At 41.5% G+C, this 25,595-nt stretch overlaps 1 protein-coding gene across 3 annotated transcripts; it reads left to right on the top strand.

Moving 5' to 3' along the window:
- Window positions 1–28: 28 nt before the first annotated feature.
- skic3 (SKI3 subunit of superkiller complex) lies at window positions 29–23,747 on the top strand. Of its 3 annotated transcripts, none has more exons than XM_028577890.1 (41): window positions 29–121; window positions 443–547; window positions 690–833; window positions 1,026–1,117; window positions 1,296–1,371; window positions 1,470–1,619; window positions 1,946–2,044; window positions 2,561–2,669; window positions 2,835–2,975; window positions 3,244–3,342; window positions 3,560–3,684; window positions 4,615–4,701; window positions 5,196–5,299; window positions 5,457–5,583; window positions 6,213–6,392; window positions 6,587–6,711; window positions 6,832–7,082; window positions 8,234–8,336; window positions 8,733–8,915; window positions 9,099–9,246; window positions 9,327–9,405; window positions 9,659–9,720; window positions 9,811–9,867; window positions 9,985–10,053; window positions 11,571–11,645; window positions 11,901–12,042; window positions 12,170–12,263; window positions 12,419–12,496; window positions 12,599–12,723; window positions 13,008–13,131; window positions 13,244–13,468; window positions 13,964–14,036; window positions 14,190–14,243; window positions 14,569–14,680; window positions 17,026–17,154; window positions 17,233–17,357; window positions 19,479–19,643; window positions 21,287–21,439; window positions 21,849–21,979; window positions 23,090–23,213; window positions 23,369–23,747. In XM_028577890.1, the coding sequence occupies exons 2-41, from the start codon at window positions 458–460 to the stop codon at window positions 23,447–23,449; spliced, it is 4,710 nt and encodes a 1,569-aa protein (XP_028433691.1). In that variant the 5' UTR covers window positions 29–121; window positions 443–457; the 3' UTR covers window positions 23,450–23,747. The 3 variants fall into 3 exon arrangements, with proteins under 3 accessions (XP_028433691.1, XP_028433692.1, XP_028433690.1); XM_028577891.1 differs by having other exon boundaries at window positions 62–121; window positions 447–547; XM_028577889.1 differs by lacking the exon at window positions 29–121 and adding an exon at window positions 153–211.
- Window positions 23,748–25,595: the final 1,848 nt, after the last annotated feature.

Below are 25,595 nucleotides of genomic sequence, written 5' to 3' on the forward strand. Positions count from 1 at the left end.
ATCCGCACATACACCACCAAACTGCAAGTAGTTTTACTTTGAAAATCCAGAGGTGGTGTGGGAATTCTTTCACTTCCGTGTCACCCTACAGGAGCAGAAGTTGTCAAAGTAAACAGCAACGGTAGGTACCCCAACATTTGTTTCATATATAATACTTGCGTGGCTAACTGCTCGATTAAATGAATATATAACCTGTTATGTATCAATGAAGGTTTGAAAACAGTTCTCATTCTAAAGTTAGATAGTTTAGCTAGATGCTCTGAGAAGCTCACAGCTAACGTTAATGCTACACTGTGTTTTTTTGTTTTTCTTTTAGCTAGCCAACGCTGCTAACACGTTAATATAAACTTTAGCTGCCTCACTCTGTTTACATCACTGCAACATGGTAGGCTAACTGTTATTTGGGTCTCGTGTGATGTGACAATGTTTTTGTTTCACTCAGATAGCTAATTACAAGATGTCTAATAAAGAAGTGAAAGCAGCACTAAAGAGTGCCAGAGAGGCCATCAAAAACAAAGAGTTCAAAGAGGCTCTAAAACACTGCAAGGTAAAGTATGTCAGATTCATAGTGACGTTACAGATAAATTAGTCTTGGCTGGTAACATGCATTCTGGGTACTAAATGAGGCAATGTATCTCTCGAACAAAGATGTTGTCTAGCTGACTTTGCTCTCTTCACTGTGGTTTTAGGCTGTTTTGAAACTTGAGAAGAACAATTATAATGCATGGGTATTCATCGGCTTGGCAGCCAGTGAACTCGAGCAACCAGATCAGTCCCAGACAGCCTATAAAAAAGCTGTGGAGCTGGAGCCTGAGCAGCTTCTGGCATGGCAGGTATGGTGGGGGAAATGTAGTTGTCTTATACCAACTACACTTTGCATGTCTTACACTGAGAGCAATTCATTTTACTGATGTGCATCACTTAGTTAAACCAAGTCATTATCACTGTTGTGTTGTGTGACATTGCATATTATACTACCTCTCCCCCCCACGCAGTAATTATGAAGTGTGTGTTTGTTTTTTTAGGGCTTGGCAAACCTTTATGAAAAGACTGATCAGTGGGATTTCAAAGTTGAGCTACCTAATATCTACCAGAAGCTTGTTGAGCTGTATGCAAGGTAATATATTGTATGGAAGAACCCTTTTTATGGATGTTTCTTAAAACTAGTTTTGATAATTTAGCTAATATTTGCTTGTTCTCTACTCCTGATTTATTTTCAAGATGCTGCAGTTGTGACTAGTTTAACATATTTGATGTATGATGCTATTCATTCTCATTATGTTCTCCATTAACAGCTCCGACAAAAATAAATGTTATGAGATCATCAGTAAGCTGTCAGAAATCTATCAGTCTGAAAAAGAATATTTAAAGGTATGAAATTAAAGGCGCACATGTTCAATGGGGAAAAAAAGACAGACGCTTTTTTGTTCTTTTCACACATTTGGATGTATTTGTATGTTTGCACATAGTTGGCAAAGGTTTGGCTGCAGCTCATTCAGGTGAAGGAGGAAGAGGCTGTGGATAAGAAAGAGCTACTGCAGCTATGGCAACAGATGACGCAACTCCTCTCAGACTGCATTAATGAGGAAGAGCAGGACAACAATGAAACTCAACAGCATGTAAGATATTTCCCCAAATGTGGACTTAAACTCAGCAACATGAAGTGTTTCCTTTTGTGTATAAACACCTCGCAACACATACGAGTCCATCACCTCTAATCTCCTAGCCCTAAAGGGATAGATCATATATTTTTCTTAATGCCGATTTTAGTGCACATATCCTGGTATCGGATCGGTACTCGGTATCGGCCGATATGCAAGTTCAGGTATTGGAATCGGTATCGGGAAGCAAAAAAGTGGTATCGGGCCATCTCTAACTTTAGCTTATTCACCTATCTATGCCATCTGCTCTTTGGTAACTGTTTTGTTTTGTTTGTGGCTATCAGTTAATCACAGCATTTGAAAAGGCCATGGTTCTCATGGATCCTGTACCAGGAGAGGAACACAAGAAGCTCTCAGCTGACTATGTCAAATGCCTTTCTAAAGTAAGTGCACCTTTTCGGATGTCTATGTCACCACAGCAGTGCAGGAGTACAGTGGAATAATCTGCCCACAAATCTGAAACTTGTTTAAAGTGGCCTTAAAGAACGTACCATGTAGCATTCTTAATTTCAGTTCTAAATGTCTTGACCTTTTATGACCAAGGAAGGAAAAAAAAAAAAAACATGTTGACATAGCCACCAGCTTTATATTTGGATTGTATTGTCTGCACTTGTTGTCTTGTGCTGTTTTATCTTGTGGCGTGGTATGTGTTTTACTAGAGGACCACAATGGAAATGGACTTTATTGTTTTCATCCTCTGTGATTTTTTAATGTTGGCCTACTGTGCAGTGTTCTATGTGGTTATTTAAAAAAATTAAAATATAATAGAAATTAAAACCACAGAAATTCAGGGACAATTAGAAAGTGTTCATGTTTATCAAAAATGAGCCCCCTGGTACTTGGCCCTGTGCAGTTATGTCCTTAATCAGCTGCTCATCCTGAGTCTTTTCTTACTGTAGCTGCCACAAGAGGAAGCCAAAATGAAACAGGCATGTGAGTCCATGCTGTCCCTCTACCCCAACCAAAGTTATCCTCTTGAAGTCCTTTGCTCTTACTACCTCAAAACAGGTAACATACTGTTGTCTTGATCATTCCATCTAAAATCGCAAAATGCAATGATTGATTCACAGATTTCGTATTACATTCTGCTGAAGTCCTATTTAGGCATTGAGGGGAGTCCTCGGCTTTTGCTCTCAGTCTCACTCTTAATGCATGCTGTGTTTTTATTTGAAGGTGTTCAGAATGTGGATGCAGTCGGCTGTTTCTCCCGGCTCCTGGATCTGGCCCCTAACAGCGGATTAGGTCACTTGGGTCTGGGCACCAAAGCACTGCAAGAAGGAAGGTTTAAAGATGCCACTAAGGACCTTGCACAAGGTAAGTTTGGGCATCAACAAACAATCAATTCTGTTCTTGATGTAAAAGGCAACTGAACATTGATACTAAGACATAGACTAAGCCTTCGCTTGCTTACCTTCCTCACGTCTTAGTCCGTCCCACCGAGGAAGTATGGGAGAGATGTGAGGGAATGATACGAGGAGAGAGGAAATGAGGAAAGCCATTTAGCCATGCACTTCATTAAATCTGTGTAATCTAGAATTGTTGTGCTAACTACATATGATTTGTCTCGTCTGTTTTTTTTTAGGGTTAAAGAAAATGAGCTCCAGCACAGGATGGTGCAGTCTGGCTGAAGCCCAGTTTAAAATGCAGAGATACTCAGACAGTGCTATGTCATGCTCCCAAGGTATGTTTAGTCTGCTGTACATCACCATGTCATCCAGATGTAATCACTGATCTAGCTAGTCCAAAAGTATATGTCCAATCAGACTTCATCAAGAGCCCATTAAAAAAAAAAACAGTTGTGTATGAAATGAGGATGTTTACCCCCATGTTCAAAGGGCAGTAATCCTCAGTCCCTGAAGTAGATCATGAACTTCAGTGTGTGTGTCTGCTTCTATCAGGTCTGACAGTGTGTGTTTCCGGAGACAAGGAGCTGAGGGTCAAACTGCTGAGGCTGAAGCTAGAGGCTTTAGTCAGGAGTGGAGGAGAAGCGTCTGCCTACCAGGCTTTGGAGACATTCTCACAGGTGATGTGATTAGAGATGTTCCAATACCATGGGTTCCTTACCCATAACGTTTCTGAATCCCGAACTTGCATATCAGCCCAGTACTGATCCGATACTAGTGCTTTAAAAAAGGAAATACATACACAAAGAGAATGAATGCCATATGACTTTTTTTATTACCTAGTTTGACGGTCAATCATAATGAAAAAAGATCATAAAAAAACTACTTTGGTCAAATCCTACACCCCCAGCTCGCCCACTCCGCTCTGCGTCAGCAAACTTTCTTGCTGCCCCCTCACAGCGAGGGACAACTAATCACTCAACCAAATCCTCGCTGTCCTGGCTCCTAAATGGTGAATGAGCTCCCCATTGACGTCAGGACGGTCGAAAGCCTACGCATCTTCTGCCGCAGGCTAAAAACACATCTCTTCCGACTTCACCTTGGTTAATTTCAAAAAAGAAAAATTCTACAATTGCACTTTCATATGGCTCTTTGTAGTTTGAGGTATTTAAAGCTAATGTACTTGCACTTACTTCTTGATGTCTGGAGTTTGTACCTTCAAGGTTGAAAGCACTTAATTGGAAGTTGCTTTGGATAAAAGCGTCAGCTAAATGACATGTAATGTAATAATACTCTAAAATAGGTTTGTTTTTTTTGGTGTTAAATTACGTAGCATCGTATCGGTGCATAGATTCACTGATTCTAGCTTTTTAGACCGTATCGGAGGCATTTTCAGCTCTGTGATTGACTATTACTCTGTTTATTCAGCATATTGTATGTTTGAATTTTCTTTCTTAGATAATTGGGTATTAAGTCATTCAGCACTTTAACATGTTTTATTTGTTCTGGGTTTAGTATAAAGATATTTTCAGCGCTACACTTGGCCATACAAGTGTAGCGCTGCGTCATGTCCAAGTAAACATCGTGTCTATGTTTGATGTTGTTTTTAGATCCCGGACTCTGAAAAAGACCCAGTTCTAGTAGCCCTGAGAGGACGTGCATACCTTAACAAGGGACAAGTTGATGAAGCACTTAAGGTTGAAAACCTTTTACCTACTGAACTCTGTCTGTGAAGATGTCAGATCTAATTTATGATACTACAGGAAACTACAGTATTGTAGTAAATTATTTATTTAATGTGTAAATTGGTTATTTATTTATGGTTGACATGGTACAGACAGACAGCCATGTGATCAAGTATCATAGTGTTTATAGCGGATGCTAGTTTGCAACACCTGTCCCTAGAAGGGCTTTTATGAGACTTAGAGATAAGAACAGCAAGACAACAAAACTGAGGACAGCAAGATATATAAAAACACATTGAAAACCTAATAATGCACACACATTGATAACACAATTTAAAAACTAGACAAGAGTACAGGTTTGATGTTCATTTGGCCAATTTACAGAATCTCATAACCGCTTGAGATAAATTGTTGTTCTCTCTTAATATGGGGAAACGAAGAAAAGGAACCTCTTGTATGATAGTCAAGATATATTGATGTAAATGAAACTATTGTGTCTTCCGTAGGTATCATCAGAGCTGGTGGCCTCTAACCCGAACCTGGCCCAGGGCTTGGTACTGAGAGGACTGGCACAGTTGGCTCAGGGGCAGCAACAGCTGGCAGAGGAGAGGTAAAAACTGTGTGTTTCTTTTTGTGTGCATTTGAAATTTTAACCTGTGGCACTTCATTCTCTTAAGCCTAGTTAAAATCAGACAATCCATTAGTGTGGTGCAAAAAAGCTTAGCTCTCCTAGGTGAACTTTTCTCTCTTCCTCTTCTGTTGTTTAGTTTTCTAAAGGCGGCTAGCCAGAGCCCAGACTGTGCAGAGTATTATTTCTTGCTGGGAAAACTCTACTGGGACATGGGAGAAGAGACCCGTAAGGACCGGAGCAAAGCCCATACACATTTTCTCAAGGTTAGTACAATTATTGTTGAAATTCTGTAATTATTTTGCAGGTGATCATTATATGTTCATTTAAAGGTCCCATGGCATGAACATTTCACTTTATGAGGTTTTTTAACATTAATATGTGTTCCCCCAGCCTGCGTGTGGTCCTCCAGTGGCTAGAAATGGTGATAGGTGTAAACCGAGCCCTGGGTATCCTGCTCTGCCTTTGAGAAAATGAAAGCTCAGATGGGCCGATCTGGAATATTCTCCTTATGAGGTCATAAGGAGCAAGGTTACCTCCCCTTTCTCTGCTTTGCCCGCCCAGAGAATTTGGCCCACCCATGAGAGAGAGAGAGACATCATGGCTTTCAAACGAGCAAAGTGGCAGTTGGTCAAGGCCACACCCCTAGCTCATTGTGGGACTGGCTCTAGTGGCTGTAATTCTGCACCAAGGCTGAATTTCGGGACAGAGACTTCAGATACAGTATTAGGGGACCACTAAGGTCTATATAAAAGCATCCAAAGAGCACCATGTCATGGGACCTTTAAAGAACTAGTGCAATCTCTAAATATATTGATGGTCCAGTCTTTAAACGATTAGTGTCAAATGAGCTGAATGGAATTTTAGATTGAAAAGTTTCATGTGTCCATTTCAGGCTGCAAAGTTCGACCCACACCTTGGTTGTGTATTCCGCTACCTCGGACATTATTACCGGGAGGTGGCAAATGATCATGGCCGGGCACGAGGCTGCTATAAGAAGGCCTTTGAGATGGATGACGATGATGCGGAGTCTGGAGCTGCCTCCGTGGATCTTAGTATGGAGCAGGACGACATGGTAAGTGGATTTGTTGGCGGACAGACACACTCCAAAAAGCCAAAACATTTAATAGAACTATCATGCGTGGTGTTGGCACTTTGTTATGGTGTTTCCTTAAAGGTGCCTCTCTTTTGTCTTGACCTTCCCCATGCTGCTCTCTGTATCCTATTTTTATTTTTCCTCTCTCCTCTCTTCTTTCCTAAATGCCATAGGACACTGCCTTAGCAATACTCCAGTCAGTGATTGAGAAAGCCACTCCCGGGTCAGCGAAATGGGCCTGGATGAGACGAGGGCTGTACCACCTGAAGGTTGGGGACCATCAACAAGCTATAGCTGAGTAAGATCAAGATGTCACATTTCAGACAGTAATATTTACTACATTAGGTCTTTATCATACCCTACATTATCATAGGTATTTAAAGTATATACACATTGACCATTTAATTCATCTTTATAGTCTGCAGGCAGCTCTGAGAGCAGACCCCGAGGACTGGGTGTGTTGGGAGTGTTTAGGCGAGGCCTACTTGAACCGCCGGAGCTTCACAGCAGCTCTGAAGGCCTTTGGTAAGGCCCATCAGCTTCAACCCTCCTCCATCTACAGTGTCTACCAGGCTGCTGCTATTAAACAGACCCTGGGCAAGTTCAAAGAGGCAGTTGCAGAGTACTTGCAGATCACAGCACAGCAGGACTATGTTCCTGCTCTTAAAGGTAGGTGTTTTTATCCCAAGGCCTTGACTTTATTGTTGTGCTTTTTATTGCATACCTCTGAATCATACATCTAGGGCTTGGTTTAAAAAAAAAAAAAAAAAAATTGATTTTGATTTGAATGATCCAATATTGATTAATTCGTATTTCATATGAAACTAGAATTCCGAATATAAATAACCCTCCAAATAGAGGTTACATTTTGGCAAACTGGCATGGCCATTCTGAAAAGGGGTCCCTTGACCTCTCACTTCAACATATCGGAATGAAATGTCACTAAAAACTCACTGACCGTAGAGTCTGTAAGGCAAGGCAGCTTTATGAAGAATAAAAGTTACAGTGCAGTATAAGAAATTAAACATTAAAGAGCAGTTAAAAATACGAGATTTTATGGTGCTAGTATGGGACAATGTATAAGCCGTTGCTCTATACACGTAATCCATCCGCAATCCTTGCCAATGGGCCGGTCCCACCGTTCTTACTTTTTAATATATCTTTTATATGCTTTTGTAGATTTTCATACAGTTTCAACAATGCAACTTCAGTATAATTATTTAAAGCAAGACAACATCAAAAAGAAAGGTCTTCAGCCTTAATTTAAAAGAACTGAGAGTTACGGCAGACCTGCAGTTTTCTGGGAGTTTGTTCCAGATACGTGGAGCATAAAAACTGAACGCTGCGTCCCCCTGTTTAGTTCTGACCCTGGGGACAGCAAGCAGACCTGTCCCAGAAGACCTGAGAGGTCTGGGTGGTTCATAGTGTGGTAGCAGATCAGAAATGTATTTTGGACCTAAACCGTTTAGTGATTTATAAACCAGCAGAAGTAGAGTAGAGTTGCACTCTGTTTTTGTTCATGTTCAATAAAAAGTACATGAATGTAACTGTTTTGGGGTCACTTTTTCATGTAAACATTGGTACTTTTAATATTGCAGCAGGTTAGAGGGAACCCTTGTACAATTGTAGAATGTCTTTCATATCCAAGCTAAATTGGTTTTGCAACTGAAATAACCCAAATTGGCATTTAATCGGAAATGTTATTGAATCGGGACCTCGTGAATCGAATTGATTCGGGAAATCAGTGGCGATACCCAGCCCTACATACTGTGTATCTGAACCTGGGCATTTAATCAGATTGGTATGATCTGTTTCTTCAGGTCTTGGGGAGTGCCAGCTGTCTCTGGCAAAAGGTTTGATGGAAGACTGTCGAGATGGGGGAGCCATTGACCTCATTCAGCAAGCCATACAGAACCTCTTCCGGTAACAACTAGACATTAGTAAAATTTGTAAATCTTAAAATTAAACAAGGCTTTGTGTGTGATTCATTAATTGGTCGTTTAAAACTTCTGTGCTCTTCAGTATCAATGTTTTTTTTGGCGTCTTTATTTAAATGACAAGGCATTTTACAATTGGCAATTTAATGTACAATTTGGTCACGCATTTTGTTAAAGATGCCGTAGGTAGGATTGTGAAGTTCCAGGGCTTAGCCAAAAAAAAAAACATTTGAACATTGACAACTTCTCAGTCCCTCCCCCCTTTCTGCCAAAGCCCAAATCGGTCTCCTAAGCCCCTCCCCCCACAAGGGAGAATGAATGAGTGTGCATGAGCAGTGACTGACACGCAGTTAGATCACTTTTACTACTATTATTACTCCAGAGCTGTGGTGCTGCGTCCAGACCTGTCCTGTTTGTGGAAGCTGTTGGGAGACGCTTGCACCGCAGTCAGCTCCGTGTCGTCAAACAGAGCCCAGGTTCTAGTGCCCGCCCTGCTGGCTGGTTTAGACACCAACACCCAGAGCCACGCACTGAACCAGGCCCAGACACTCAAAGTTGGTGAGAGGTAAGAACACAGACAAAAGGCATAGAGGTTTTCCAAGCTGCCCATACTATTGCTACTCTACTCTTTCAAATCAAACATTTATAATGTTTTTTTGTTGTTGTTGCCATTCGGTAGCCTGTCTGCCCCTGTTGGCCTAGCATAGATTCTGAACACTGAACATTAAGTGCATGTTTTTGTCTGCAGGTGTTATGTCCGTGCTTTGAAGCTGATGTCTGAAGTTCCCACCCTTTGGTATGACCTAGGGCTCAACTATTACCGCCAGTCCAGCGTACCCAGACCTGATGATGTAGACCAGAACTCCCAATCTCTGCTCCTAGTGAAGGCCCAGCAGGTAATTCACATAATCCTGCAGCTTTGTATTGTTCCCTCTCAAAGGGGGTCTTTTTAAGAGTTTTTATGTTCTCTTTTCAGTGTTTAAAAAAGGCTATTATGATGGACAGTGGGACCCATAGCTACTGGAATGCCCTGGGAGTGATTTCTATGAGCAAAGGTAATAATATGCTACCTCATTCTTGGGAATAATAGTGGTTTACCCCATTTTATGGACATATTGATATTGGATGCATTAGAAACAAAAGAAAGAAAGAAAGAAAGAAAGAAAGAAAGTCTTCAGTATGAAATAAATAGGAAGACAGAAAATGCTAATTATTTATGTAGATACAACTTTTTCTCTCCGATGAATACAAGTAGTTTTTATTGGGTTTTTGTCATTCTTGTCACTTTCTTTCTTTTTGTTACATCAGGTCTTGAGAACTTCGCTTTGGCGCAACATTGCTTCATCAAGTCCATACAAGTTGAGCCAAATGTATGTACTGTACGTTTGTTAAGGTGATGAACACTATTCTCAGAAACTATTCTGATGTTCTTCTGTAACTTTTCTAATATTTCGGTACAGAATGTTGTTGCTTGGACCAACCTTGGTACCCTTTATTTGAAAAAGGACAATATAGAGGTGTGTGTGATCAATTTTCTTATATATATATGTATATATATATACATATATATATTTTTTTCTGTCATAGTTGGCATTTGACATTTTCTTTGTTAAAGTCTGGTCTTATTTTCTTAGCTTGCACACGAGGCCTTCAAGATTGCCCAGTCGCTGGAGCCGCTTTATGTCAACTGCTGGATCGGACAGGTACAAAGACATCGTAAGGGTTACTGCCCGACGAGGTGTCCATTGTCAGGTATTAATGGACGACGGCGAGGCGGGAACCGTCTGCTGAAGTCCATTAATACCTGACAATGGACACCTCGAAGGGCATTAACCCGCTTATACCATGGTCACTTCCCAAATAACATATTTTCAAAACATTAGTTTATATTTTAAATAGTTTTACAATCAAAATCTAAAGTTTTTACAAACAATAACTCTGTTTCCATGGTTACGCCTGACAGTTTGACTAATACCTGGTACAATCATTCCCATCCTATAAGGTTCTTATGCAATGCAAACGTCGTTCACTCCACCAGGAAATAGGAAGGACCTTAGATACGACTTGCCTCCCTTAGCAACGGGAGATATTTGTAGTCCGCTCAGCTACAAGCCAGAAAGCTAATGCTATGCTAGCAAGATCCGAAGGCAATCACATTGTGTACAGTTGGCAATCAGTAAAAATAACCTGACACTATGTTGAACAACAAGACAAGCTAGCTATCCAGCCATGTCATTATCCCCAAAACAATACGACTTTTCCGAACAATTTTATCCGCGATGTGTAACGTTACTGTCGTTTCCTGTACTGTATATGTGTACATGTGAGACAAACAACATCAGGCAAACTCGAACGGTAAAACTAACCGGGAAAAGGATAATTAGGTGTACTTGGGATGGTACAAGTGATTGGTAATGGTAAGGAATACGAAAGACATGTAAGCTGGATGAGAGGCCTCATGATGTGTTTATGTTGACAGATGTGAAATGAGTACAGAAAAAAAGGCATTTTTTGTATTTATTTAGCAATCTGTTATATACAGTATAAAATTAATATAGCAATGCAGTGCTAAAGTCTGGTGGTAGGTAAGAAATACGATGTTCTTGTCTCAAATTGACTGTAATTTGATTCTGTTTGTTAGTACATAGTGGAAATATAGAGTAAAAGGTTTGATTTGGAGTGAGATCAGTGTGGTAGTATTCATGAAGCATGTTTCACAAAGCGTCCTTCTGTCCTCCGGCAGTGGGAGCTGCAGGGGCCTGCGACGAAAAGTTGAGACGGATTAAACTTTTCAAGAAATGCAACCTGACGTCACGCTGCAATGGCCAATCGTGTAACCGCCAGTCGGACCTGTCAGTCCATTTTTTAAGGGCGGTGTGAGAGTTCCTGCAACGAGCTCCAGCCCAAAGCACTGTGGCTCGCCTCTTTTCTCCGTGAAATGAAGCTGCCTTCAAGTGCAATCGGAAATGTCGAGATCATAAAAACAATCTGATGGAAAAACTAATTGTGAAATATGAAGTCTACTTGTGCTACATTGGGAGGTTAAATACCACAGCAGGACGTCACACAAGTGACATTTAAGTGACACTCCCACTGCCGCACAACCCTGCGGAAAATCGCCAGAGCCACCAGATGCTATGTGAATGTATCCTAATGGATTTCTGTCCTTGCCCTATTTATCTGTCTAAATGATAGTTTTGTCCATTTGTCCCCCTACCAGGCGCTGATAGCAGAGAGAGTGGGAAGCTATGACACCATGGATCTTTTCAGGCACACCACTGAACTCAGCACACATGTGCGTGACCTCCCAAAAAACCCTGGGGGTTTGCTTTTGTAGTACCCACTCATTAGCTTGCTAATAGTTTAATATTTGCATCAACTTTCTCTGTCACTAAGCTACATTTTCAGCTATAAGCCTTTTGCTACTCATTCCTAAGTAATTAGGAATGATACCACAATGAAACAATGTGTATTCCTTTCCTTTTTTTCTGCTTTTTCACTCTCGTCGTCCACTTGTCTCTAATGCTCTTTCACAATCTTTCCCCGGCAGATGGAGGGAGTGAAAGGTTATACCTTCTGGGTATGCTCCACCCTGCTTGATAAGAGCAACAGAGACTCAGAACTATATCGCTACAACATAGTCCAGATGAACGCCATCTCTGCTGCTCAGGTGGCACTCAGCAAGTACACAGGTACTATCAGCATCTCTTTGTGTGTTGATGTGCATGCAAGATTTACAAATCCCTTTGTTGTATTTGGGCCGTGTGTTAGAGACGACGGATGTTGTGTGACGTGAAGTTTGCTTTGCCTCCCTCCCAGAGAGGATCCAGTCTGACCCTGATGCCTTCATTATGCTTGGCTACATGAATGAGCATCTGCAGCTGAAGAGGCAGGCCATACAGGCTTACAAAAGGTGTTTGTCTGAATAAAATGGAGCTCCTTAAGTAGGGCTGCACAATTATTCGCAGTTTGTATCCAAATCCCAATACGGACTAGTGCAATATCTCACACACTTTAGTACATATTTGTATACAAATCACCTTCTAAATCTTAACTCTCTTTCCTCAGAGCTGTTGAACTGCTTCAGTCCATGTCCTCGACAGAACAACTGACTTTTGCTTTGTGTAGCTATGGCCGTGCTTTGTGGTAACAACCAGCCTTCTCCTTACCATGTCCTGTAACAATCTTTGATAATACTTAAAATACCTCAAACTCCATTCTTTGTATGTCCCAATGTGTCTTTTACAGCACCTCAGGCCAGTCAGAGGAGGCGGTGCGTGTTTATAATTCCACTCCACTGCAGGACCTCAGTGATCTGGCTGGGCTGGCTCTGGCCTACTGCAGGGCCGGACTCATCCCAGAGAGCATTAGCGGTGAGGACTGGGAGACACACTGAACTCTTATTTTATTACCAGATATTATCAGAGATTGTATTTGTGTGTGCTTGCCACAGTGACTCTCTGTGATAAGCAAAGGCAACTAGACTTACTAGAATTTCTTGAAGAAGCCTTTTGGATGAGAAACGCCTTCAAGAACTTCTAGCAAGCCCAGTTGCCTTTTGCTTTTCACAGAGAACTACCATGACCTGGATGACTGAGAACCTTCTCAGACGTCTTGCCTGAGTGACTGTGACTAAATAGTTTTGTGTGTACTGTAGCCTATGAACGTGCCTTGGCTGTGGCTTCCATTGAGAAGGAAAAGGCTTACATCTTGACCGCTGTGGCGCTGCTTCAACACCGGCAGGGTAACCTAGACTCAGCTAAGACCCTGCTGTTTAAATGGTGAGTCCACTGTGTTGTCTGGACCAGACCAGTGGTTTTGTAATAATAATAATTATACTAGTACTTACTTCCAAGCTAAAAGTATTTATTTGTCTGCTTTCTGCCGCCGCAGCTCGATGTTAAAGGAGCCAATCGCAGAGTCCCTGCTGTGTTTAAGTGCCCTGGGATTGGTCCACAGTGATGCTACACTAGCTGCTGCTGCCCTGGCGGAGCTTTTGAAACAGGGTCCAGCCTCAGGGAAAGTTACCGAGCAACGGTGTCTGCTCACCTGCGCCTTGCTCGCCCTGCAGGGCAACTACAGCGCGGTGCAAAGAGAGGCTTCCAGAGCTGTACACAGGTAACTGCTTGTTTAAGTTGTTTAGAGTAGCCTACTGATGTGATGTGCCCTACAATTACTTAATTTGACTTTTAAAAAGACCAATTATACATCAGTGTCATCTAACTGTATTTTTGACACTGAATGGCAGATTTACTGAGCCTTTTGCACCCTGGTTGTGGAGGATTGCACAAAAGATGGGCGATAGTATGAGACGTGTGTTTGATTGCATGTGTCACTGGATTTACTGTGGTTAGTTTTGGGTCAGTTTTAGAGAGAAATGTCTCCACTTTTATAAAGCATATGCAGATTTATCTGCTTACAGTGTATTCTATCAAAATCTAAAAGACAGCTGACACAGGGTGAACTTACTACAAATAAGTATGCAGTATCTTTGTTCAGGGCAAGGTCAAATTAGTTGATGAGACTGTCATCACATACAGTGTCATACTCATACTAATTTTTAGCATATTTATATGGGAAAAGCCTATACATGAGCGGAATTCTTTTTTATAGCAATCCTGGAAACCCATCTCTGTGGGCCCTGTTGTCCAGGCTGATACCACAATACTACCCCAGAAAGGCAAATGTAAGGCTGCATACACACACAAACATTACACCCATCCCATGCACGTACCCAGAAAATCTATTATAGTGGCTCACATTGAACTGAGCAGCCTCGTCCACTGCTGGACAGGTAGAGAGGAAGGGTTCATGGTTTGGTCTGCTGTGTATATTACAGGGCGGAGCGATGGCTGGTCATGTTGCCTGTCTCTCCAGTATGACCCAAGGAAAGGTAAAAGAGTGACTATATTTTTATGTTGAAATGGCTTCTGGCTGTCTTTCTCAGTTCTCTTCTCTCTCTCTCCCTCGCTCTCTCTCGCTCTCTCTCTCCCTCTCTCTCTCTCTCTGTTACACTTTATGTATCCTCACTGCCATTACAAATTAAACTCAACGCTAAATTATGTTATTTTGAACTATATTGTGTGTAATCTTTTCCACACTGTAGATATGCCAGTATCCAAAATATGTTTTTAGGGTATAATACTGTCAATACTGGCCTTGGCGTATGCCACAGTGTTTGCACCTGAAACCGAGCTGATATAACATGTGTCCTGCAGAGGGCGCTGCTGTACAGTGGAGTAAACCAGCTGGCTAGTGGGAGACACTCTGAAGAGAACAGTCACAGAAATGCCCTGAAGACTATGCAGAGAGCTGTGCTGCTCTGTCCTGGTACACACACACACACACACACACACACACACACACAAAAGCCTTAAACCACACACTTATAATTGGACACTGAAACAAGTAGATGTCTTAGAAGACAAATCAGTCTTGAAGAAGTGAGGAAAAAGTCATTATTAGGAAATACATTTGTGTAAATTCTCTTATATGCACCGATAGACCGGCCAGTGACCGGAATTGGCCGGTTTTCACATGCTTGGTCATGACCGGCGACCGGCAGGTCAGTCTGACATATGCCGATTTCATGCTGGTCAACGCTACAATTAACTGACAACATAAGTTATAAGAGTTACAGTTCTCAAGGACGCATGCACACACGGACACGACAGCACGCAATCTCTTTTTCCTTTCTCTCACTTTTCCGCCGTGTGTCGTGCTATTCTCACACATGTAGGGAACCTTGTGAATTAACCTGCAACATGTCAGCTGTTTGGAAATTCTTCAGCGTGTGTGCAGAAGATAACAAGTTTGCAATATGCAACACCTGCAAGGAGACGGAAAGGGCGTGGAGGGACGACACCAAAAACCCAAATCACATTTTTTTAGTTGGATATTGGATGTGAAAAGAAGGAAATGGTTCTGACATTGCACTTTAAATGTGTGTGAATTTCCCACACCAGGAGTCATTTATATAGTTGTATTTTTTAGTGATCCATTATCTGTTAAAAATTTTTTCTATGTTCTGTGCAAAATCTTCTATTAAAGAAAAGATAGAAAATAAATATTTGCGTGTGCTGTAAAGTGGTTAGAAAATATGAAATCGAAATCGGAAATTGTAATCGGCCTAGAAAGTTGTAATCGGTGCATCTCTAGAAATAATGTGTGTGGTACACCACTGTGAGAACCTTCTTCTAGATAATTGGGTCTCTGATATATCTGGTAAATTCAAGGTTTTGCAGCTTTGTGATACAGAGAAAAGCTGTGTTTATGTTTATCCTTATTCGATAAATGTAAAGCTACCTTAAGCCCCCGACACAACAACCTGACCGTCGGCAGCAGTAGGACTGATCAGTTGGCTCCCCGATGTCCAAAAAGTGCCTCGGAACACACCGAAGTGGCGCCGTCTTGAGTGTACATCCTGCGCGTGCACGAGATGTACTACAAAAAATTTAAACCGGAAATGACAACACGCCACATGGGTCTGGCTTCTCCAGCCCATAGTAATGGCGGCTTGTTCGAAATACGATCTCCTATTTTACGAAAATACGTCACTGAAACGTGTTTCTGAAAACATTTTAAGAGAGAAATAGGCCATGCGGTTTTCTGACTCTGTCTTCATTTCAGATCGACAAAGGTCAGTTTAAAAGATTTTTGTCATTCACTCATCCCGCTCGTTATTTCCAGGTTAGCACTCCCCCAATCAGATTGGTGGAGTGAGTCCGAATGCCTGCCCTCCGACCCGGCAAGTCAGGTCGGCCGAAATGAAGGCCGACGGCTCCTCCGACGGGCGACTGCACGGACCACACCGAACAGACTCGAGTCACTGACCTCGCCAGACTGTCCGACGGGCGATTATCGGGATGGTGTGTCAGAGTCATTACTAGGGTATGGGAATCGTTTAGTTTTTTTTCGATTCCAGTGCTAAATCGATACTTTTAAAACGGTGCCGGTGCCTAAACGGTGCCTGAACCGGTACTTTTCAATAAAGTTAAAAAAAAAAGAAGAAGAAAAAAAATAAGGGTAGTAAACAACAGTCAGTGACTTGTTTATTGCTAAGGCCATGGTCAAAATTAAAAATGTAATAATAATGTAATAACTATAACAATAACTTATTTCACCAGTAAATTGCTGTTGAACCCCAGATGGGAAAAGGGTATTTTACAATTACTGTGAATGCACCACGAGGCTACCTGCTTTAAGTGAATCAGTGTTGTTTAATTCCGACAATGGCAGCTGCAAGTGAACGCACCGTCTGTGTTGTTTAATTTCGACAACGGCAGCTGCAAGTGAACGCACCGTCTGTGTTTAATTCCGACCATATAAACATACTGTATATCTATGAATTGCGACAATGGCAGCTGCTGGGCAGACTGTTACATCCCGCTGTACAGTCACACTTTACACTGTTTAACGTTAGCTGTCAGCATTTTAACCGTGATTAATCCAGCTGCTAGCTAAAGGTAGGCTAACGTTACATGCTGTCAGGTGTAGTGTAAAGTTGAGCACCGAAATGAGGCACCGAAACTTTCGTTCTTATTCGGTCTCGTTACTACCGTTTACGTCGGCACCGGTTCCCTATTGGCACCGAGTTTCGGTACCCAACCCTAGTCATTACACTCCTACTGTGGAACGTCCGAGTGATCTCCACTCTTCTCTCTTCTTACTTTCAGATGATCCGGCAACCTGGGCGGGATTGATGGCTGCCTGTCACACAGAAAACACTTCCTGTTATCTTTCAGGTTCCGCTCCTTGCAGACGAGGACTGGAGCAAACCCTCATGTCAGTGGTTTCTGAGAAAGGTGTGTGCGTGTGCGTTTTATGGTGTTTAGTATCTTATGTGTGTTTGAGTTGGTAACGGACACCTTTCTGTATCACAGTGCATAATGTGGAAGAGATAGAGCGCCCTCTAGCCCAGACTCTAAAAGGCTGGGTGCTACAGCAGGCAGTCTCTGGTCTCACGCTGGGGGGACAGCTGGAGCAGGCAGAAGCTCTCTGCACACAGGTGGGATATAAACACACACTTTCACGCACAAACTCAATATTGTTATCTGATTTACTTCATTGTTGAAATAGTTAGACTTGTTTCAGACAGAAATGAACAGTGATGGAGTAGTCTATATCCTTGGCGTTCCACTTGTGTTGGCATTTTAAACTCCAGTGGATTTGTGAGGACTATGGTTGACTGTTCCTCAGATCTCTGCAGGGTAAATCCAGACAGCTAGCTAGACTATATGTCCAATCTCAGTTTTCTGTTGCACGACTATAACAACTTTTGAACATACACACGTTCCACCAAAACAAGTTCCTTCCCGAGCCTATTTTGCAGAGGCACCGTGGCTTTTCTCCGGTGCAAGACGATTGTGATTGGTTTAACGAAATGCCAATAAACCAGAGCACGTTTTCCTGTGGGGAGTAGCCAAACCCTCCTCCAGCGCACTTTGGAGGAGGGTCTGGCAAAGCAAGACCGTAGATGGAGTAATAAAAGTTAAGTGTGGGGGGTCAGTGTAACGCTTATCAGTTCAATTTTCTAAGCACAAACGGACATTTGGAAAAACAGAAAAATGGGTTCCAATATCGAATTTTTTTCCGCCTTGACAAATTAAAAAATTGGATCTTGAAACTTTTTTCCAATTTTCTGAGGATCAGAAATTTAGAAAATTACAAAATTGCATCTGAGCTCCAATTATTCAATACCAGTGTTGGGAGTAACGGCGTTTAGGTACAGTACAGGCCAAAAGTTTGGACACACCTTCTCATTCAATGCGTTTCCTTTTTATTTTCATGACTATTTACATTGTAGATTCTCACTGAAGGCATCAAAACTATGAATGAACACATATGGAATTATGTACTTAACAAAAAAGTGTGAAATAACTGAAAACATGTCTTTTATTTTTAGATTCTTTCACCTTTTCAGCCACCCTTTGCTTTTTTATTAATAAGGGACACAATTTCACTAATTAACCCTGACAAGGCACACCTGTGAAGTGAAAACCATTTCAGGTGACTACCTCATGAAGCTCATTGAGAGAACACCAAGGGTTTGCAGAGTTATCAAAAAAAAGCAAAGGGTGGCTACTTTGAGGAATCTAAAATATGACATGTTTTCAGTTATTTCACACTATTTTGTTAAGTAAATAATTCCATATGTGTTCATTCATAGTTTTGATGCATTCAGTGATGACACTGTTGCAAATGCGATGATGATTGGCTCACGCTGTCTCACTGCACGCTCCGACTACCACTAAACACAAGACGGCGACAATGGCGATGAGCCAGGGAAATTCAAAGGTAGCATTCTTGAACTGGAAGTACCGGCAGTACTTCTCGCTCAGTGAAATTAAAGGCAAAAATGTTTATGTAACATGCACGCTATGCCCAGGGAAAAAGACTTTATCCACGTCTGCCTCAAGCAACTCCAATCTTATGAAGCCCCTCACATCAACACATGCTAACAGGACACTTGTTGCTGCTGCTAACCCAACCCCCCAAGCCCAAATGCAGCTAGCGTGAGCTCCAGCGAAGGAGACGGAGCCACTCTGTTAAAACAAGCAACGCTCGATTTTTCGGGTCAGCAACAGGTGATACTGTATATAGAGTTTTTATTCTTCAATCAGTTAGTATAAACATCTTTGACGTTAAAGATGTTATAGAACGTAATAGCGTTATAGAACATAAAAAATAACGTCACAGTTACTTTGCTGAGTAACTAATTACTTTTACAATGTGGTAACTGAGTTACTAACTCAATTACTTTTTGGAAGAAGTAATTTATAACTGTAACTAATTACTTTTTTAAAGTAAGATGACCAACACTGTTATATACTGCAATGGTATTCTCTCCCTCGTTCCGCCTAGCTACGAGCTCAGACGCAGTTTTGTAATTTTCTCAATTTCTGATCCTCTGAATAAAAAACTGAAAATTTGAAAAACAGGTTAAAGATCCAATTTTTTTTATTTGTCAAGGTGGAAAAAAATGAAAAAATTGTATATTTGAACCCATTTTTCTGTTTTTCCAAATGTCTGTTTGTGCTTAGAAAATTGAACTGATAAGCGTTCCACTGACCGTGGGGCCTCATCTTTCCACTGCTGTGCTCGTCATGCTCTGCCTGCTTTGTCCCAGGTGCTGAATGTTTCTCCCGAACACCCGGCAGTGATGCTGTCCCTGAGACAGGTGCAGTGTCAGCGCCTCCTTTTGGCCGGTGGTGGTACTGCCCTCCCAGACTCCGTACTGGAGCAACTAAACAACACAGTGATGATGAACCCCACCAACCTTGGGGCGTGGCATGTAAGTGAACACCCATTTCAATACCATACCAGTTTTTGTATTGCCGGGACTTGATGACAAGCTATTACTTTAAAGCAACACTAGAGAACTTTTTGAAACTTAAAATATTTTCCATAGTTTCCAAAATTGGTGGTCCATCAACTCGTAACAGGGTTAACGGCAATTCTGCATTCGCTTTGCGGCTCTCTACCGGCTATAACCGCACTATGCAAGTTTGCCAGGTCGGGTAGCGGATCTGTAGTTCCAATGAGACATAATGGGACAATTCTGCTTCCGAACTGTAGGGGGACCAAACCGGGAAAAGTTCTCTAGCGTTCCTTTAATTTCAAGTGCCAGTTGTTTACAGGGCTGGGTTAAAATAATCGATTCTCCAATCAAAATCGATCTTTGTTTGAGTGGTCTGATATTGATTTAGAAAGCAACCTTTTAATTTTTTTTTTTTTTTTTTTTTTTTTTTTTGCCATTTTAGGCCTTTTAATTCCACAGGACAGATGAAGACATGCAAGGGGAGAGAGATAATTTGATATCAAATTGGTAATGTCATCAACCTTGTGAATAGGAATCCAACCGATTCGGGAAATCGTTATATTTTAAACAGCGCTTTTGTTCACACAGACATATTCTACCAAACGCTATTACGTAGTGAGGCTTGAACAAAATGATAGTGTCAGTCTTGGTTGGTCACTTGTTTAAGTGTTGGGGTCCGTGAAATGATATGTTTTTTTTCTTCTCACCATAAACAGCCATTCAGGGCCCTATCTTGCACCCGGCGCGGCACAAAGCCCGACGCAAGTGTCTTTGCTTGTTTAAGCCCGATGCAGTTGTCAGTTTCCCATCCAGTGCCCGCATCGTTTAAATAGCAAATACACCTGCACCCTTGGGTGTGCTGGTCTTACAGGGAGGTGTGTTCAGGTGAATTCTTAGTGTATTGCTATCTTGAGGCAGCGGGAAGTGATCGCGCCATTGACCAACAAAAACCTGGTCTAAAGTCAACAGCGCAGCATTTCATTGTTATTTTAACAGCAAATTAGTAAAATGCGCCTAGGCTTATGCACAGCGCGCGCACACTATGCTTGTTACACACACACACACACACACACACACACACACACACACACACACACACACACACACACACACACACACACACACACACAGGGAAGTGCAGCAGCACACAAACATGCAAAAGATTACAAATAAAATATTATGGTGCAAATCTGCCATCATAATAGCAATGCTCCAAGGTCCAAACGTGCCTGGCTTTTAAAGGGAATGGGAGATGACCCTCTGATTGGTTTATTGCATGTTACGCCTAAAACACACCTATGATTGATTAAGCCACTAAGTACAACCCTTTTGAACCATGTGCCCGGCGCACAGACCCTTTTTTCCACCGTCAGATGATTATTTTTCAGTTAGAATATCATAAATATTTACCTGCATTCTTCCTTTTTTTTTTTTTTTTTCATTTCTTCCTTCCTTTGGTCTCTTCTTCTATTCTTTATCCTACATTGCCTCTAAAAATCTCCTCTATGCCCCTCTTCCTTCACCTCTCATTTTTCCTCTCCCACTCATCCCTCTTTAAATCTCACTTTCTCACCTCTACTCCCATTCGTCCCTTCCAATCACTCTCCTTCTCTCAGTGGCTGGCGGAGGTGTATCGTAGCCAGGGCCTGCTGGTCCAGGCAGTCCTGGCTTACAGGCAGAGTCTGCAGCTAGCCTCACAGCTCGGCCTGCACAGCAGCCAGGTAGCCACCCTGCTGCGGCTAGCCCTGCTAGCCCTCGAACCCTGTCTGGTGAGTTCCTGTGTAGGATGCAACATGACTCTAGGTCCAAAACATTCCTATTTTTAGGGTGATAAAGTACAGCTATTGCAGCACAACTATCTGATATCTTTTTTTCCTGCAATATTGTGACCATGAAAAAAAAAAAGGCAATGGCATTGCAAAATAGAGGCTATAATTCCAGCAAATTATCTGATCAGCAGCCAAAGCCAAGTGGAAAAACAAACAAGACAAGACAAGGAGCTGCCTTTGTGATTTATCTGGGGTTATTAGTTCACTGCTCGCAGGACAGCTGATTCCAGTTGCAGTAGGCAGCACATTGTTAGCAACGATACAAGTTTAGTAGATTAATAATACTTGATTTTGTGTATGCTTCTCATTGCTAGTTTTATTCTTAACCTTGTGTGATCTGACCTCTCAGGCGGGGGTCCCAAGAAAGGACTGGACGGACATGATACTAGAAGCCACCACTGAAGTCTTGAAGCTGGGTTCGTCCCCTATGGCCCTCCTCTTCCAGGCCCTGCTCCAGTATGTGACCAAGATGGCTGCTAGGTCAGTGCTTCTCACTGTGTTCTGTTTCCACTGCAGCAGTTAATATGCACACGTGCACGTTGCAGGTGCGTGGGTCATTATCCCATCCTTAAGTGAAATATATAATCTAAAATGATGAAATGAATCTTAAGATGCCTGAACGTTCTGGTTTATGCGTCCATCTTCTCAAGATGTTGGTACTTTAGAAACTGCGGAGCAATTTACAAAGCAAATTTTACCTGCCCTGAGATGATAGCCTTCTGTCACTACCTCACAGGCCTGCCAGGACGCATAATTAGAAAGCTACCTTCATCAGAGAGCTGAGGAGAAGGAATAAGCCGATCATGAAGTCGTGCAGGAACTCCCCTGTGCCGATCACATAATCACAATATCAAAAGGCCCTTTCATACCAGACATAAGTTTCATTTGATAAGGACAACGCTTAGAGTTTCAGACAGGGTTTAACTTCAGAGGAAGTACATGTGTGCCCTCGCTACTTTCAGCTAGACAACAAATCAGATCAGCAGCCATCCAGTTCCAGATGTTTCCAAGAGCACATTAGCATTTACATTACAACACAGGCAGAATTAGGATGACTCATTAGAGTGCGGATCAGGCCGCACTTTTCTGTCCGAGCCCGGCTCGCGTCCGACAGAGCGGTAACCTAGCCCGACACAATTAAATTCTCGTTTTTTTTCTCATACTAACGACACATACATTTGTTTGTGTGAAAAGGCCGCTTCTATTAAGCAACTGTAGGAAGGCATGCGGAAATGTCAACAGATGAGCGCATCAGCGCACACGGGGCAACAAGCTCACGTTAACACAGGCGCGCACCTACATAATAAGCTTTTTTTAAATTTAAAAGATTCAATGCCTTATCACGCTGATGTGACCGAGCCCGACCCGAACATCATTTCTAAACATCTGTCCAAACCCGGCCTGGCCCGTCGGGGCTCGGTTCAGGTATCCATCCTCTAATACTCATAACATGTTTCCTGCTCATTTCACCATTCACAAATCCCACTCCTAAATGTAGGCCTGAGTGTATGATGCATCCAGACAATGAAATTGTAATTTTGGTTCAGCTCATGTTATATATTTGCCCATTTCCGCGTGTCTCTTTTGCAGGGAAACAAGGCGTTTGTTGGAGAGACTGGCGTACTCTCAAGACTTCCCAGTGACAGTGGTGCAGGTTGCCAGCTGGTACCTCCTCAGACACTTGCATGCCAAAAACGACCAGGAGCTAATCAATGTGAGCACACAGCTGCTACATACCTACACTGGCACACATTGAATCGTTCTTTGCGGAAATATATTAGTTTGAAATGCCTATACAATGTACATTTCGGTTGTTTACTTTCACCACAACTTTGATAGTGAACATAATTTCTCTTTTTTTTTTTGCAGGTCCTTTTGCAACATGCCAAAATGAATGGAGACCAAAGACTGCTGGAGTTTCATTCACTGCTTGCCTCTTCTTCAACCTGAATTTTGCAAGTCTACAAATGCATCACTATGAAATCATGCAGCTTAGTGGTTTTTATTTTTTATTTTACTGTCAGCTTTTCTGCGTCTCTTCACTAAATAAGAAAATATCAAACTGGACATTATGGGTCTGATATCATAATATTTACTGGCTTTACATGATTATTTGGTTGTACATTATACAGTGTTCATGAAGTCAAATCAGTTCAGCAAATCAAAATCACGAGTGTTTTCAAAATGAACTTCACATGAAGTAACAAATGTTCACATTCAGGCTGAAATAAAGGAGTCTTGCGTAATACAAAAAGATTGTCTCATCTTGATTTGCATCATAACACATGCGGATCTGTCGATATAACGAGAATAGAGTATAAGATAGGTCATTATAGTGAACTTGCAGAATGCCTCATTTCCATCAACAATTCATACAAGAACAACAACAAGGGCTTTGCAGATATCATAAAAGTTATCCCCAAGACATGTGCAGCAGGAACTATTCTAACATATTGCACCAACTACAGTTATATATGTAGAAAGGGAAAAAGTAGAAACTTTGAGTCCTGTTTGAAAAGTATTATTACACCCAGAGCTGTAACTGAAAGTGGAGTGTCTGTCTGTGTAATACTAACATCTATCTGTCTGTCTGTCAAACATCCTCATGTACTTGATACTGTATCACCTATTTCGGGCACATAACGTAAATCACAGCTAAGTTACTAACATCTGTGACCCTAATCCAAATCGGTTACAATAGGATGCCATTTTTCGTCTGTAGCTAATAGAGTTAACGTTAACCCATCAGGTTACGTAGGCTATATGCTAATGGTAATTAAAGTAGGATAACAAAAGGCTCAATAACTATATATTAAAGCTATAGTGTGTAGTTTCTGTCGCCCCCATGAGGAATTCTAAGTAATGACAACAACAGTGTCGGCGCGTCCACATGATACAAGCCTATGCGATCGCGCATGCGCCCCCATTCTTCCTCCACGCAGTTGCTAGTAGCCAAGGAGGACACTGAGGATTATAAAAACATGATGGACTCTTCAGAAGAGGTTATTATCTTCACTCGAGTTTCTGCGCAGGAAAGTCACCGGACACCACAATCTTCTGAACATAGTCACACTGAGAGATCCAGAGAGAGTTGTGTGGAGCTGATAGTCTTAATTAGCTTCGTAGCAACTCATTTGGCAATGGCTTGAATGTAGATGCAAAAAGTTACGCACTAAAGCTGTAATACCATAAGCTAACTATCACCTGAATGGACGAGTATTTGTAACATTTGCAGGAAACCAACCAAATTTTAAAGCTAATTTACATTTTAACTTTAGAATGTAGTTGGACACTTCCAACTTAATTTTAATGCTGTCATTAGGATTAAATACGTATACCACTTCCTAGTCCTTTTCGCGCATTTAAAAACGAATGAAATTCGCTAATAAAATGAATTGTTTCGAACTGTTCTTGAATTAAATAAATACAAAAAAATAAATACAAAAACGTTCGTAGACTTTATTTTGTAAAACGTTTTCGGAGGTGATCCAGAATGAAAGTCTGCTGAATTTAGCGGACAATTTTTTTGCTTAGTACGGATTTGTGCTAATATTTTGAGTTAGGCCTATATTATTATTATTTTTATTTTATTTATTTATTTTTTTAATTCTTTTAAAATCGACGGAAATTTTCAGGAAGTAGCCTACCCCTCATTCGGGGGCGGTGCTCAAAGTTGGCGGAGTCAAACGTCTCCTGAGATTAACGTTATCAGCCGTTTAAACGAAAATCACCTGTGTAAGTAGGCTAAATGTTTCTTATATGTATTGATAATTTGTCTATGACTCATTCTCTGTGCAGATTAAGATTTTTCTTGTCTGAATAAGGGAAGATATATTTTGATTCGGTGTTTAATTAGATGTTTTGATTTGAAACTATTTCTACAGATTGATGATGGCGTGTTTGTGATTTTGGCGACATCTGTGTGTATTCAAGGTAAAATATGAACTCTACACAGTTCTTCTCCGGCCCACTAAGTGGCAGTGTGGCACTGCTGGTCATGTGAATGTCCACTGCATAACAAATAGTGTGAAAGCATAGACTGTATATTATTATTAATATGAACAGTCTATGTGTGAAAGTGAAACAAGAGAATATT

Source organism: Perca flavescens, chromosome 5, assembly GCF_004354835.1.
Source record: "Perca flavescens isolate YP-PL-M2 chromosome 5, PFLA_1.0, whole genome shotgun sequence".
NCBI classification, from domain to species: Eukaryota; Metazoa; Chordata; class Actinopteri; order Perciformes; family Percidae; genus Perca; species Perca flavescens.

Excerpts from the sequence above, each read along its gene's own strand:
- skic3 (XM_028577889.1), top strand. Across the intron at positions 2,045-2,560 it reads ATGTCAAATGCCTTTCTAAA|CTGCCACAAGAGGAAGCCAA; the intron begins GTAAGTGCACCT and ends TTCTTACTGTAG. Across the intron at positions 14,681-17,025 it reads AGCTGTGCTGCTCTGTCCTG|ATGATCCGGCAACCTGGGCG; the intron begins GTACACACACAC and ends TCTTACTTTCAG.